This window comes from Nerophis lumbriciformis, linkage group LG06, assembly GCF_033978685.3.
Source record: "Nerophis lumbriciformis linkage group LG06, RoL_Nlum_v2.1, whole genome shotgun sequence".
Taxonomy (NCBI): domain Eukaryota; kingdom Metazoa; phylum Chordata; class Actinopteri; order Syngnathiformes; family Syngnathidae; genus Nerophis; species Nerophis lumbriciformis.
Window position 1 is genome coordinate 24,625,318 of NC_084553.2, and position 17,199 is coordinate 24,642,516.

Consider the following 17,199-nt stretch of genomic DNA (forward strand, 5'->3'; position numbering starts at 1 on the left):
CTGAGTGCAGCTGGGATAGGCTCCATCCACCCCAGTGACTCCGAGAGGCACAAGCGGTAGAACATGGATGGATGGAATTATTTAAATAATTATTGATTTCATTATTTCATGATTTATTATTTCATGCTTTCATAAAGGGATAAGCGGTAGAAAATTGATGGATGAATGGATGATTTTTTTTAAACAATTTGATTAATTATGTAACAATTTAATTTATTATATTACGATTTAATGAGTTAATATGTGTGGCAGCATTTCATGAATTGATTTTATTTGTCAAAGTCAGTCGGCGGGTCCTAATACCTGCACTTCCACTTGTATGTGGAACTTTGATCAGAGAAGCGGAGGAGTACAGGTCGATGTCTTGGTCTGAAAGTGTGGAAATAACTCTTGACAATTTAAATACATTCTAATTTAACTGTTACATGCTGTGGGTCAGCACTTCTTGCTTCCACATACGCCGCAAGGTCTAAAATCTACTACCAACTCTGTACAAGGATATACTCCTCAAAATCTTACATGTTTTGAAATACTTCCAAAGTTTCAGGCTTCTGACAACAGCGATCATTGTTTTATGGGTGAGTTTGACAGATAAAATACATTCATAAAGCACTGACACACAGGTCAATGGAATAATTAAATTAATCATTAACTATTTCAAATGTAGAATTAAATCATGAACATAGCAAATCGTCAAATAATAAAATCATGAACTCAATAAATTACTAAATACTGAAATTAGTTAAATGTATGTTAAATGAATGCCACATTGAATAACACATTTATGTATTTAATTCTGATTATAATTAATGATGCATTTAAGTAATATTTAAAGATTTGATTATGTAATGTCCCATTTGGCCCTCCATACTCTAATAAGGTGTGTCCCAATGATCTGCCAGGTGCTTTGTCTTTGTGCTCTTCAACAGATAAACGCCTCACTTTAAATTTTGGCCTTCTTACCTTTTGAGGAAAAAAATCCCACCAAGCAGCTGTAATTACCAGTACCCTACTGTAACATTGTATATACTATGTTTCTACCACTGGTAGAGTTTGGTACACTACACCCTGATTTGATGAGCATTTCCACCATGGTTGTGTAAGCGGTGCATGCATAGCTGCATGCTCTCTGTAAATAACATCATGACAGTTGGACAGTAGCTAACGATCGAACTCAAAACAAAGACAAACATCTCACAACACACTGCTGTTTGTGGACATTGTATGTAAACAAAGCCAAAATATCAACGTAGCACTTTTGTTTTACGAAAGTACATTGTGCTATTATTTCCTCCCATTCTTGCTTCCTCCAAGCAACACACAAAGTTGGAGGTCCTTCTTTAAAAAGGAGACACCAAGCCATGGGATTGAAAAGAAAAGCAGCATGATCCTACAGTTGTGCAGCACGTGTAAACTTCAATACAATGTAACTTCACCAAAGCAAAGTTCTCCATTCAGGCAGACGTATCTATAACATTTATATATAAAACATACATGATCCATTCCCACAGTAGCACGAAAGTAATGCCATAGTTAAATAATATGCTATCGAATAATACAATGTTCTCACAGCGAGGCGTTACCGTGCCATACAACATTAAGAGCAATAGAACAGCCATTTTTGATTCTGATGTTTGTTTGTTGCTCAACAGGGATGGACAGCCTGGCCTGCCAGTCAGAGGACGGTCAGATCCAAATCTTAACAGTAGGTCACTCTTCAGCAGAGGAGGGCGAGGGCGAGCCTGTCATGAGCTGCACTCAGTCACAGAGCAAACAGGACCTGAGAGTGACGATGCTCAAAAAAGGTGCTGTTCACCCCCCAAGACATGAGATTGTTACATCCACTTTTTTTTTTGATTGATTTAAACTTTTATTAGTAGATTGCACAGTGAAGTACATATTCTGTACAATTGACCACTAAATGGTAACACCCGAATAAGTTTGATTCATGATACAGATATATACTATCATAATACAGTCATCACGCAAGATAATCATCAGAGTATATACATTGAATTATTTACATTATTTACAATCAACACTTCAGTCATCAACAATTGCATCATCAGAGAAATGGAACAGTGTAAGACTGACTTGGTAGGATATGTACAGCAAGTAGTGGACATAGAGAGAGAGATCAGAAAGCATAAGAATAAGTATCTACATTTGATTATTTACATTTGATTATTTACAATCCGGGAAGGTAGGATGTGGAAGGGAGGGTGTTAGTTTAGGGTTGAAGTTGCCTGGAGGTGTTCTTTTAGTGCGGTTTTGAAGGAGGATAGAGATGTCCTTTCTTTTACACCTGTTGGGAGTGCATTCCATATTGATGTGGCATAGAAAGAGAATGAGTTAAGTAAGACCTTTGTTAGATCGGAATCTGGGTTTAACGTGGTTAGTGGAGCTCCCCCTGGTGTTGTGGTTATGGAGGAAGTAGTTTGACATGTACTTCGGTATCAGGGAGGTGTAGCGGATTTTATAGACAAGGCTCAGTGCAAGTTGTTTTACTCTGCCCTCCACCCTAAGCCAGCCCACTTGGTAGGAGTGAGGTGTGATCTGGGGTGGAGGTCTAGAAGTAATCTGACTAGCTTGTTCTGGGATGTTTGGAGTCTAGATTTGAGGTTTTTGTAGGTGCTAGGGTACCAGGATTTGCATGCTTAATCGAAAAAGGGATGAATGAGAGTTCCCGCTAGAATCTTCATGGTGCTTTTGTTAACCACAGAGGAGATTCTATAGAGAAATATTGTTCGTTGGTTGACCTTTCTGATTACCTTGGTTGCCAATTTATCACAGGAAAGATTAGCCTCTAGAATGGAACCTAGGTAGGTGACCTCATCTTTCCTGGTGATAACAATGTCACCCACTTTTATAGGGAAGTCATTGACTTTCTTAAGGTTGATGTGGGACCCAAACAGGATGGATTCCGCTTTACCCAAGTGTATGGATAGCTTGTTGTCAGCGAACCAGGTGCAAATTCTACAGAGTTCAGCACTGAGGATTTTCTCCTCCTGTGACTTGTGACAGCAGGGCCGAGTCATCCGCAAACAAGAACAATTCACAGTCGCATGCTGATGACATGTCGTTTATGTATATTAGGAACAGTAAAGGCCCTAATATACTGCCTTGGGGCACTCCACAGCTTACTGAGAGGGGGGGGACACGTTGCCGTTCACCTCTACACCTCTTTCCTCCCCTACAAGTAAAATTGCATCCAGCTCGATGTGTTTTATCAAATCCGATTGCTCTGAGCTTATCCAACAGTATAGCGTGGTTAACGGTGTCAAAGGCCTTCTGAAGGTCCAGCATGACCATGCCGCAGTATTTGCCCACGTCCACCTCATGTTTGATGTGGTCGGTCAGATAGAGAAGGCATGTGTCAGTAGAGTGGTTAGTTCTGAAGCCGGATTGGAATTTGTACATGAGTTTATTAGTGGCAAGGTAACTATCGACCTGTTCATAAACTATTTTTTCCATTACTTTCGAAATAGAACTGAGAATAGAAACAGGTCGGTAGTTGCCAGGTTCTAATTTGCTTCCTTTTTTAAAGAGGGGAGTTACTCTTGCTATCTTAAAATCTTTTGGTACTTGGCCTTGTGTCATTGAGAGGTTTATTGTGTGCGTGATGATTGGGGCAGTGGTGGTGGCAGAGTCCCTGAGGAATCTGGAAGGGATATTGTCAAGGCCGGTGGCCTTGTTTGGGTGGAGCGAACTCAACTTTTTAAGCACCTCGTCAGCTGAGACCATTTCTAATTTGAAATTGTTGTTGGATACTCCTAGCTTTCTGTAGAAGGCTTTAATGTGTTCAACACCAAAGCGACCAGAGTGGTGGGACAGCTTGTTGACTAGAGTTGTGGCTATGCTGGTGAAAAAGGTGTTAAGTCTGCTTGCTACCTCCATTTTGTCTGTCATGATGGAGTCACCCTCCTTGATGTTGATGTTGGTGAGTCTGGTTTTAAGTTTCTGGCTGCAGCCAGGAAGCTGGTTGTTGAGGATTTTCCAGAGCTCACGTGGCTTATTTGTGTTTTCCTATATTTTGTCATTAATGTAATTTTTTTTTAAGGATTTGGCCCTAGTGTGTGAATGTGAGTGTGAATGTTGTCTGTCTATCTGTGTTGGCCCTGCGATGAGGTGGCGACTTGTCCAGGGTGTACCCCGCCTTCCGCCCGATTGTAGCTGAGATAGGCTCCAGCACCCCCCGCGACCCCGAAGGGAATAAGCGGTAGAAAATGGATGGATGGATGGATGAATTTAGTCAGGTTGGTTGTCTTATTTCTGAATTTATTGCATTGCCTTTTGAGTGTTGAAAGGTGTGATTTGAGGTTATTATTGGGTTGTATATCTACTTCGGTTTTACACTTTTGGTATTCGGAGTATTTTCTGTCTCTGTCTTTTATGGCAGCTAACAGGTCCGGATTCATCCATGGTTCAGAGCGGGCTTTGATCCTGACTGTTCTCACGGGAGCCAAGTCATTTAGTATTGTTAGGAACGCTGTTTTGAAGCGATCCCAAGCATCCCAAGCACTAACTTTTATTTCTGTGACAATGTTTTTATTTATTTATTTAGGGATACCAACAAGACAAAGGGTTAAACTATTAGGTACTTTACGACCATAAATGTACTATATTTCTGTTATATACTGTATATCACATGTGTTTGGTCAAGCTTAAGGCCCGGGGGGCCAGATCTGGCCTGCCACATCATTTTATGTGGCTCTCAAAAGCCTGGAAATAATATATGTTCATCTTTTCTTACTAAATGTATTTTTTCTTTCCATTTTGACATTTAAAAAAAATGTATGGACTGCATGCAATTGTATATCTTTAAAATTGTATTATTTCTAATAATGCAACAAAAATTATATTTTCATACATTAAAAAAATGTGTTAAAATAAAAAATAAAATACTTAAATATCTGCTTGACTTATGATTTCAAAGCAAATTATCCATCAAATTATACACTGCGAAAATGACAGTAGATTTTATGGTAAAATTCTGGCAACTGAACTGCCATTTTTTTACCGTAAAAACAACTTTGGTTTGGTACCGTTATTTTATTTACAGTAGTACACAATAAAAAACGTAGATTTCACAGTAAAAAATGGCAGCTCTGTTGTATGAATTTTACCATAAAAATACATTGGTACTGTTTTTTCATTCCAAATACAGTTATATGCTGTAAAAACCATTGCGAATTTTACGGTAAAATTATTGCGACTGAGCTGCCAATCTTTTACGGTAAAATCCAGAGATTTTTTTTGCAGCATACGTAAACGAAAATATGATATTCAAATGCACATGCAATTATGCAATAGAATGAGGCAAATCCTTACACATTTATATTCATATATCATTCACTGTTACAAGTGGCCCTCTGAGAACAACCATAACTGTGATGTGGCCCTCAATGAAAATGCGTTTGACACACCTGCTGTATATATTGCACACCAAATGCTATACCTCCATGTCTCCAGCAGGTGGAAAGGAACTCCCTCGCATTGAAATTCTGCTAAACATTCAAAAGTCTTGGTAGTGCAATTACTCTGTGCCTAAATTTGAATACAAAAATGTGTTCAGTTTTCACAATTTTTTGGGTCATCACATGTACAGTATGTGGAACACTTCCAGTAAAACGTATTTTCTGTCTGTAAAGGCATATCCAGCAGTATGAATTTTGACGAAGAAGAAGACGACGAGGATGAAATTAGTTCCACTTCTTCACAGCTCAACAACAACACAAGACCAGGCTCTGCCACCAGCAAGAAGTCATGCAAGGTAAAATTACAATTATTCTGAACATTTCTAGAACATGCATGTCTCTGGTGGCTAACGCTAATGCATCAGGTGATAGATAACAACGGTACTACCATATCAGCTCAATTGCACTCCTGTCTTAACAGTTGGTGTCAGGCATTTATGTTTATGTTGGTGATTATCCTACAGTAAAATGCTCCATAAGGATGCAAATGAACAGCAAACGTTTATCCTTTTTCTTACCACTTATCCTGTTGGCGCTCCTTGCTATAATTAGAGTTAGAGATGTCCGATAATATCGGCCTGCCAAAATTATCAGCCGATAAATGCGTTAAAATGTAATATCGGAAATTATCGGTATCGTTTTTTATTATTATCGGTATCGTTTTTTGTTGTTGTTGTTGTTAAATCAACATAAAAAACACAAGATACACTTACAATTAGTGCACCAACCCAAAAAACCTCTCTCCCCATTTACACTCATTCACACTCATTCACACAAAAGGGTTGTTTCTTTCTGTTATTAATATTCTGGTTCCTACATTATATATCAATACAGTCTGCAAGGGATACAGTCTGTAAGCACACATGATTGTGCGTGCTGCTGGTCCACTAATAGTACTAACCTTTAACAGTTAATTTTACTAATTTTCATTAATTACTAGTTTCTATGTAACTGTTTTTATATTGTTTTACTTTCTTTTTATTCAATAATTTTTTTAAATGTATTTATCTTATTTTATTTTATTATTATTTTTCAAAAGTACCTTATCTTCACCATACCTGGTTGTCCAAATTAGGCATAACAATGTGTTAATTCCACGACTGTATATATCGGTTGATATCGGTATCAGTAATTAAAGAGTTGGACAATATCGGAATATCGGATATCGGCAAAAAGCCATTATCGGACATCCCTAATTAGAGTGGTAGTAGTATCCAAAAAATATAAGTTGAACAGTCATAGTAATTGTGCTCAGAGCTGGAAAAGGACGGGATATACAGTAATGCTTGCAGTGCATTGGAATGTAGTGCCCTCTTGACCAGTGTTTGTTAGCGCCCCCTATCAGACCACAAAAAATAGGTTTCCTCGCTGTAGTCTATATACAGCAGCACTCAGTTGTAATACACTTTTCTACCACTTGTGGCAGTAATGACAATCTCAAACGAGAGTCGTGCATAAAGAGAGTATGACAAACTAAACAGGTGCCATGACTGCTACCAAGGATTTGTCCGTATGCATGAAATTGTTGTCATTTTAACTTTAGTTTTCCTGACAAAATCAACCAAAATTATACATGTATATATAGTTCTAAACATACTCCAACTCATAAACTTACAATAAAACATGCTTTTATTTCGTCAAAGTATAATTTTGCGGATGTATTTGACGAACTCTGCTGCTATATTCCTGCGGTGTTTAGTGACCAGCAACGTTAAAAAAATACACAGAACCAAAAAAAAAACTTGTTTCTCATATATTGTCAAAATCTTCATTAGTTTTGGACCAACAATCACAGAGAAATCATGACTTTTTTGTGATGTCAACTGGTGTGGTTGTCTCCAATGTATTTATAATCACTGCATGTATCACTCATTGTGTATTATTCTGATCTTTTTTTTGTAACATGCTAGGTAAACAAGTGTTCTTTTGTACTTATTTCTCCGTATTTCTGCACAATAACTCAGATATGGCAACACTGGCGAGCAGTAGAGAATATGGAGTGATTTTTGGTCCAGAACATATTTTGCTTTATTCATTATTGACATATTTTTTGCCACGTTGTTGTTTATTTTTTATGAGATTTTCAGTTAATTTTCTCATCTATTTGTACAACCCAAATGTGTTTTTTCACTCTTTCAGTGCCTGTCTATTTGTATTTGGGTTTGACTTTGTCTTTTACTGTAATGAGATTCAAGGATAGTCAAAGGATAGTCAAATCATCTCTTTAATTTGTTCATTTATTCTGTTATAATTTGTATTAGCTTCCACAAGTTATGTCCTGAACAAAACTTAGACGTTGTGTCGTGTGTTTACCTCGACTCGCACAAGACGCTCAAAATCGCTGGCTCTCCAGTGTTGATGGCAAACCTTCACTTTCCATACTTGTGTTTTTTCCGGGTTGTGGGGAAAGCGATGCAGAAGCTTTCCACAATTCTCGCGGGTGGAGCAGTCCCATGCTGCACAACAGGGCATTTTTACATGTCGAAAAACTAACAATAAAGTCCCGCAGACACATAGCATTAGCTAAAAGTTAATAGCAAACATGGCGCCCTGTAGTCACGAGAGTGCATTTTGACCAATCATTTAGGAGATCTCTTGAAATCGGGTTGGCCATACTGTTTTTACGACTCTGTTTCAAACCAGAGTCGTGGACAGACAGAGTATGGACAACTAAACAACAGGCGCCATGTTGAACATCAATGACATGTGCGGATGTGCCCGGAAGCATGCAAATTCAGTCATCCTGACGTCGTTTTCCTGATGAAATAAACCAAAATAATATGTTTAAATATAGTTCTAATCATTCTCCAGCTCATAAACTTAAAATAAAACATGCTTTTATTCCATCAAAGTATAATCGGGGCAATATTACGGCCATATTTGATGCGCTCCATTGTAAACATTCACACAATGTTGAGCGACCAGTGTTTTATAACATGCTCCCGACGGCGCAATAAACGTAAAAAAAATACATAGAACAACCAAATAACACGTTTTACCCTCTTTTTGGCAAAATCCACATTAGCTCTGGACCAACTAGTACAGACAAATTATGACTTGTTTGAAGTAAATCAACTGTGGCGGCCGACTCCAATGTTTTGTAGAAGCTGTATTTTCATTTGCACTTACATTTTATAGACAGTTTCGTTAAGAAACATACTGTATATTATTAAGAATTGAGTTAAAATTTATTTTAGCACTGCAACATTGAATGTAAATTTATCTTTCATTAGTTTTTATGTGCCGCCTCTTTTGTGTATATTTCAGAATCAGAATCAGAAGTACTTTATTAATCCCCAAGGGTAGAGTAAGATTGATTAGAATTTATTTTTGTAATTAGCTTGACTTAAGCCTTGATAATAATGTTTGTGATTAACACATGATTTAATAACATTTCACAATGTGTATCCTGTTCAACTGTAAGGAGGTTGGATATCATTATTAAATATTATTAAAGAGATTAAGATTAAAAGTGATATTACCAATTCAGTGTTAATATTTCAGTGGACCCTGTGCCCCTCTGTAATGGAAAGTTTGGGCCCCGAGGTCAAAAAAGTTGAGAACCCTGCTTTAGGCTATTTCCACACAAACAGGGAGAGTTACAATAACGCATTATTGGGGTTAAAACCATCTCCATCCACACAAGTGTAGTTTCAAAAGTGTCTATGTCTACACACACACGCACAACCCTCCTGTCATGCACATTTTGTCCAGTCAGAAGCCTGTAAAAGCAACCACAGCTGATTTGGTGGCATTACACCTCTATTATTATAATGCTTATTTTGATATACTAGATGTACAACGACATGACCATTATCTTTAAAACCAGCCTACACGTACACAGAACCCTGGGAACATTAGGAATCTCTTTTTTAGTGTTTAAAGCATGCATGCACGCCTGTGCTGCTGAAACCCAACACTCATAGAATTATAATATGTTTAATTAGTCTACACATGTACAGTGAAGGTGACACAAAGCAATAAGTCAAAGTTGTTCCATCAGCTGAAGTTTCCACAGCGATCGTATCCAAAACAGCTGACTGTCATTCAGTGCTGGGCAGTAACAAGCTATATGTAGCTAATAGAGATGCGCGGTTTGCGGACACAACCGCGGAGTCCGCGGATTATCTGCGGGTCGGGCGGTTGAAATAAAAAAAAAATTGATTTTATCCGCGGGTCGGGTCGGGCGGTTGAAATAAAAAAAAATTAGATTTTAAATAGATTCAGGCGGGTGGCAGTTAAACCAATTCGGAAATATATATACATAGTTAAATGTTGTTACCCACATACGAAAAACGAGCAGGCACCTGCAGCATATGCCACAACAGAAGAAGAAAAAAAAAAGAGATGGACACTTTTACGGAGCGGAGAAGAGACGCCTCGCCGGGGTCCGGGACCGAGGCCCCTTCCCCCGAGAGGGCCCCACCGGGAGCCGTAGCTGAGGTGATCCGCGAGAAGGGCCCGACGCACGTCCAGGGTCACCACCGCGCCCACCGCACCGACACCCCGCCTCGTCCGCCTTCGCCGCGGCCGGCGTCACACGCAGCAGGTAAGCAGCTTACCTGCCCGCCACCCCCGTGGCCGGGTGCTCGTAACAGGGGTCACTCCGCGCGCTGCGCCCGCGCACCTTACCTGCCCGCCACCCCCGTTGCCGGGGGCGCGTAACAGGGGTCACTCCGCGCGCAGTGCGCTCACGAAAGGGGTGGGGCTCACCCTGGTGAGCCGAGTGGGCCACTTTTGGTAAGCAGAACTGACGCTGCGGGATGAACCGAACGCCGGGTTAAGGCGCCCGATGCCGACGCTCATCAGACCCCAGAAAAGGTGTTGGTTGATATAGACAGCAGGACGGTGGCCATGGAAGTCGGAACCCGCTAAGGAGTGTGTAACAACCCACCTGCCGAATCAACTAGCCCTGAAAATGGATGGCGCTGGAGCGTCGGGCCCATACCCGGCCGTCGCCAGCAGCGAGAGCCGCGAGGGCTAGGCCGCGACGAGTAGGATGGCCGCCGCGGTGCGCGCTGAAGCCTCGGACGCGAGCCCGGGTGGAGCCGCCGCGGGTGCGAGGGACATCGCACCTCCACGCGCTTGGAGGTGCGCTCAGCGCGGCTCCCAGATGATTGCGCACTGGTGTGCGTCTGGGCCGTGATAGCGTGGCACGCATTGAATGTCTCTGCTTCATTGGATCAGTCTCCTTTCTTTAACAGGCAAAAGCTTTATAACCTCACTAATGCCTTGCATCGTCTATATTAGATATATAACAACGGGCGGGTGCGGGTGGGTGCGGTTTTGATCAAATGTTAGTTCGGGTGGATGCGGATGGTTGACGACTTTTGTGATGCGGTTGCGGATGAAATAATTGCCTATCCGCGCATCTCTAGTAGCTAAGCTACGTAGCTTAACTACATTTTCCAGTAGCTTGACGGTAGCTTCGTTTCTTTTTTAACGAGTAGCTTTTCCTGTTACTTAGCTTCTTTTAGGACCATGTAGCTTACATCAAAGCTACAAGCTACAAAGAAAATGGACCGCGAATCCAGGCCAAAAAAAAATATGGAGAAAATACAATGACCTGAATGAATGAGAACATCCATACATACAGAGAAAATCCATGATGATTGGTTGGTGTTTGTACAATGAGTCAGAATTGGCTAAGGTTATCTGTGTTGGCCCTGCGATGAGGTGGCGACTTGTCCAGGGTGTACCCCGCCTTCCGCCCGATTGTAGCTGATAGGCTCCAGCACCCTCCGCGACCCCGAAAGGGATAAGCGGTAGAAAATGGATGGATGGATGGACAGGGCGAAACATTGCGGACTGGCCAATCAGAGGGAAAAAAAGGCAGGTCATCGAAACTAGTAAGCAAAATCAAAACAGACACGCACTCATGTCACACGACGACGAGGCAGTCGGAGACAGAGGGACGCTTCAAGCTGACGACCCCCCGCAAAAAAAACATACTTGAAAAGATTAGATTTTTCCTTTAGTGATGAATACAACGTCCAGGAAACCCACGATTATGCGTGTCCTTGGCCATATTTAGACAACTGTATGTGCTTAGAGAAAACAATGCCCAAAACCTTAGTTTTTAGTTGTTCAGTCAGTGAACCAAAATCATAACACAAATTTAGGAACACACATTAAGGTGAGTTGAGTTCATTTATTTAGTTTTACTGCACATAATCATCGCCAACTGTTCCCAAACAGTTTTTTGTCATGATATAGACAGATGCTGTATTTTTCGAGGTAGAGAAAATGAGTAACATTATAGGAGTGGGCCATAGAAAAGGCAAACTAAAATAAATACATACAGTAGGGTGCGGGGACTCTAGAGGTAGTTGTAGGGTGTCCCCAGCTAAATGACAGATAGTTAACAGTAATGGACCCGTATTTGTACACTCTCAGTTACATTAACATTGATATTATACATGTGGGCCCATAGATAGAAATGCTGTTAAATGTAGCTTTGATGTAGCAAGCTACTTTTGCCGTGTAGCTTGTAGTGTAACTTGCTACAATTCACTGGGGATAGCTTCCCTTGTAGCTTAGCTACTTTTAATCGAGAGTAACTTGTAGCTTAGCTTACTACATTTTCCAAGTAGCTTGCCCATCTCTGCTGTCATTGTTGCTGGCGTGAGGGATCACAAAGCAAATTTTGAAGAGTCTTTTTTTTTATCAATGTTGAGTGAAAATAGAAGCATGTTTGCATTCAAACATACAATAAATCCTTCTGACAGTGTGTTTAAAGGCAGCAAGGCGTGTTGTTGAGCTTTGGAAATGACAGCGCACAAACGTGATGTCATCTGAGGAGTACAAGTTTCAGTTTGTGGCGTGTACACGCATACGCTGAGCGGAGAGTTTTGGATCGCTACACTTTGGCCAGCGTTTGCAAAATTCTCAGTTTTTAAGGACAAAAGTATGTGTTTGCGTGTGGACAAGAGGCCTAAACACAGAGATAAGTATGTGTTTATGAAGTATCCGTGTTCGTGTGGACATGGCCTTAGACAACAACATCAAAATCAGTTTAATTGTATGTTTAACATACAGATTTTATACACAAATATGTGTAAAATAAATTCCTACGTTGAAAATTGAATTACCGTATTTTCCGGACAATAGGGCGCACCGGATTATAAGGCGCACTGCTAATGAATGGTCTATTTTCGATCTTTTTTTATATAAAGCGCACCGGATTATAGGGCGCATTAAAGGAGTCATATTATTATAATTTTTTTTCTAAATTGAAAACACATCCTTGTGGTCTACATAACATGTATTGGTGGTTCTTTGGTCAAAATGTTGCATAGATTATGTTTTACAGATCATCTTCAAGCCGCTTTCTGACAGTCGCTTCAGGATGTGCCATTTTGTGGGCGGTCTTATTTACGTGGCTCACCTTCAGCAGTGTTTTTTTCTCCACCATCTTTGTTGTAGCGGTGTCGCGTGCAAGGACGGGAGTAGAAGAAGTGTCAAAAGATGGAGATAACTGTTTTAACGACTTTAACGACTTAAATCAATAAGGGAGCAGCAACTTCTCATCCGGAAACAACAAGGCCGGTAATGTGTCCCGTGAAAAAACGTCCAACCGGAACTCTCTAAACTAAAGATCCTTGGGTGAATAATGTTTACTCACTACACCGGTATGTTTTAACACTTTCATGGCGAGTTTACTGACAGGTATAAGTAAGAACTTTACACTACTTTTTATTCGAAATGGCAACAGCGGAGGATGAATGTCCCATAAGAAGAAGATAGAGAAAAAGAAGCGTATCGACTACGGGTGTCGTCATGGAATACAAAGGCGGACGCGCGCAATTTATGCAGATCCCAAATACAGATCAGCAGGTACCAGAAGGTAAGAAAAGTTGCTTTTGCATAATATTGCGATGCTCGTTGGATTACGTGAAGGCAAGAGTCCTGTCATTTAAAATCAAAAGCTTTTTATACTGAAAAAAAAGGAAGTCACATGGGGAGGGGTGTATGTACCCTTTTTGGTCTGCCTTATATGGGCATCCTTGTCCTTGTGGTTTCAAGGTGTTAAGCAAGATTTGTGGTAAATAGTCCCTTTGCCGTGATTTATCGTAATATCGTAATGTTCTTTCCTCTCGCACTTTGCTATGTTCCTTGCTGAATAGAAAAAGCTGTCATGCTTTTTGTTTGAAAGTTTTGTCCAACCACACTTCTATATAATGCAAAAGCAGTTTGAAAGGCAGTGTTTTAAAAAAAAGTCAATCTTAACAGCATGATATGAAATAAGCAACCCCGAAAATGGCCTAAATCCTAACACTTGCTAGCTTTCTTGCGTGTGGAACCCCCCTCCCCCATCTAGTCAGTGTGGACACATACTGTAGGCGTGACACATCGTGACCAATCATAAGCAGCTTTAACGTAAAAAAAAACAAAGAGCAAGAGAAAAACGACAACTAGTTCACTTCAAAAATCCATCTCCCGTAGTTTATTTCAGTTCGTTCTCAACCAGAACATTTCTACTCCATGCAACAATGGCGAGCTGGAGTGAGATATTGAGGTACAACTTTGGCATTCATGATGTGAGTACAGGCATTACTTGAACGTCATTGATGTTACCGCTAACAACATACATGAGAAGCGTTCAATGTCTCTAAGTTTTGGTGAAAAATTAAGTGTTTGCAACCATTGTGAGTAAAGTCAACTAATGAAACATCTTGTCTTGGTCAGCTAAATCCGAATCATGTTACATATTCGAAAGCTTGTCAAAAACGTAATAATTACTTTCCCTGGTACTGTAACTGGTACCGGTAATTACGTTTATAAAGTAGTACTTCCTTTATTAATTCAATTTATTTTCTGCGTAACCTTATTAGTAACTATAACTAGTTACTAGCTACTCCTTTTTTTTTTAGTAATTTGCCCTATGATGAGGGTCAAAGTAGCATTACACAAAAAAAACACTAAAAAAAACATACTGTAAATCCCTGTAACTATATGCTTTTATAGCAGTAACTATATGATTTTATATCAGTAACTATATGCTTTTATATCAGTAACTATATGCTTTTATAGCAGTAACTATATGCTTTTATAGCAGTATATCGCAGTGCACTTTGGTGTGCTTTTACATTAGCCACCTCATTCATAGCAATACTTCAAACACTGTAGACGGCGTTACATAAAAGGCAAGTGAAACCAATCTCCATCACTAAGCGCACTTTCTCAGGGCGCATGCGCACGCATTTTATAACTTTTATTGACTCGTGTCCATCTGTTTTATCGTAAGTGTTTGTGTACTCTCAGGCCATGTCCACACAAACACAAATACTTAATAAATGCATACTTATCCCTGCGTTTAGGCCTCTTGTCCACACGCAAACGCATACTTTTGTCCTTAAAAACGCAGACTTTAGCAAACCCTGGCACAAGTGTAGAGATCCAAAACTCTCCGCTCAGCGTATGCGTGTACCCGCCACAAACGGAGACTTGTGCTCCTCTGATGACGTCACGTCATTTCCAAAGCTCAACAACACGCCTGGCTGCCTTTAAACACATTATCAGAGGATTTGTTGTATGTTTGAACTGAGCTTGTAGCTTTGATGTAAGCTACCTAGCTACATTAAAAGTAGCTAAGCTACAGGAAAAGCTACTCATTAAAAAAAGTAGATAAGCTACCGTCAAGCTACTGGAAAATGTAGTTAAGCTACGTAGCTTAGCTACATGTAGCTTGTTACTGCCCAGCACTGAATGCCAGTCAGCTGTTTTGGATACGATCACCGTGGAACCTCCAGCTGATGGGACAACTTTGACTAGCAATACTTTTTGCTTTGTGTCACAAGGTGCAACATTATCTCATGTTTTAATCCTTATTTAACAACAGAACTTGAAGTGAACTTATGTGTGTTGCTTCCATTTGTGTAGATGTAGTCTGGCGCGCATATAACGCGCCCCTGCAACAAAAAAAAATCATGATGTATTCTTCCTCCTTGTTAATGTTTAAGACAATATACACTTCATTGCAAATGTATCTCTATATATTAAATGCTTTATAATTCCACGAGAGTCTTGCAGCAGCACAAGCACGTCCACGTACTTTAGCCACTTAAACATGCATAAGGGTTTCCTTGGCTCGTCAGTGCGTGCTGATTTTAGAAATCATTTACATTTCACTGTACATGTGTAGACTAATTAAACATATTATAATTCGATGAGTGTTGGGTTTCAGCAGCACAGGCGTGCATGCATGCTTTAAACCAGGGGTGTCAAACTCAAATACAGAGTGGGCCAAAATTTGAAACTGAACAAAGTCGCGGGCCAAGGTTGAACAAATTAACGTTTTAATAGGGACCCAAACAAGTATTGCATTGAATATTGAGCAAGCAAGGCTTGTATAACTTTATAGTGACATGCAAAATCGAGTTTCAAATAATAATAATAATAATAATAAAAAAATATCAATGGCATATCAAATACAATTTAAATAAAAATGTAATGCCTCTTTTCTATTTGCAGCCTTCTGAAGTAAATATCAACATTAACTTTTTCCACAGGCTAATACAATTGAAAATGAATAAACCAACCATTCAGGACTTTAAACTGCTCACTTTGCAACACACTGATCTAATCTGATGTGCTCAAGCCAGATTCCTGCCATCTTTTCTTGGATGCTAGTTCTTTAATGTCGGGGTTCAGGCTTTGAGCTGAGGTATCTTTCATTATCGAACAAAGTTGTTCATCAGTCATTATACCTCGTAGTCCACCCGGACCACAGTCTTGGGGGCGTGCTTTAAAGGCATCGCGTTTATATCGTCCTCCACGAGCTGTCGTCACGTCTGCTTTTCATCCATTCCAACAACGTGCCGGCCCGATCACACAATATGTGCGACTTCAGCACGCACACACATGTAAATGCAACGCATACTTGGCCAACAGCGATACTGGTTCCACTGACGGTGCCCGTATAAATAACTTTAACACTGTTACAAATATGTGCCACACTGTGAATCCACACCAAACAAGAATGACAAACACATTTTGGGAGAACATCCGCACAGTAATACAACATAAACACAACAAAACAAATACCCAGAATCCCATGCAGCCCTCACTCTTCCGGGCTGCAATATACACCCCCGCTACCACCAAACCTCCCCTCCGGCGTCGGTTGAGGCGGGCGGAGTTGGGGGGTCGGGGTTTGGAGGTAGCTTTAACACACACAGTGTTAAAGTTATTTATACGGGCACCGTCAGTGTTTTACCTCTATCACTGTTGGCCAAGTATACTTGCATTCACGTTTGTGTGCATGCTGAAGCCGCACATATTATGTGACTGGGCCAGCATTCACTGAACTGGGTGAAAAGCGGACGTGACGATTTTTGGGAGGGGCATTGAAATTTGAGAGTCTCCCGGGAGGGTTGGCAAGTATGAGAATTAACGGTGAATGCGGTGTTTCCGCGGCATCGCCGCTGAATATAATCGGCGGGCCAGTTCTAGTGTTAATTTGATATTGCCTCAAGGGCCAAGTAAAATTACATGGCGGGCCAAATTTGGCCCGCGGGCCAGAGTTTGACACCCATGCTTTAAACACTAAAAAAAGAGATTCATAATATTCCCAGGGTTCTGTGTACGTGTAGGCTGGTTTTAAAGATAATGTACATGTCATTTTACGTCTAGTATATCAAAATAAGCAATTTAATAACAGAGGTGTAATGCCACCAAGTCAGCTGTAGCTGCTTTTACAGGCTTCTGATTGGACAAAATG

At 40.4% G+C, this 17,199-nt stretch overlaps 1 protein-coding gene across 2 annotated transcripts in view; it reads left to right on the forward strand.

Moving 5' to 3' along the window:
* The window catches only part of tub (TUB bipartite transcription factor), a 209,302-nt gene that overhangs the window by 157,059 nt on the left and 35,044 nt on the right, over positions 1-17,199 (forward strand). For both annotated transcript variants that reach the window (XM_061963948.1, XM_061963949.1), the window contains exons 5-6: positions 1,653-1,805; positions 5,652-5,773. In XM_061963948.1, coding sequence (XP_061819932.1) covers positions 1,653-1,805; positions 5,652-5,773 — 275 coding nt within the window. The remainder of the gene's footprint in view (positions 1-1,652; positions 1,806-5,651; positions 5,774-17,199) is intronic.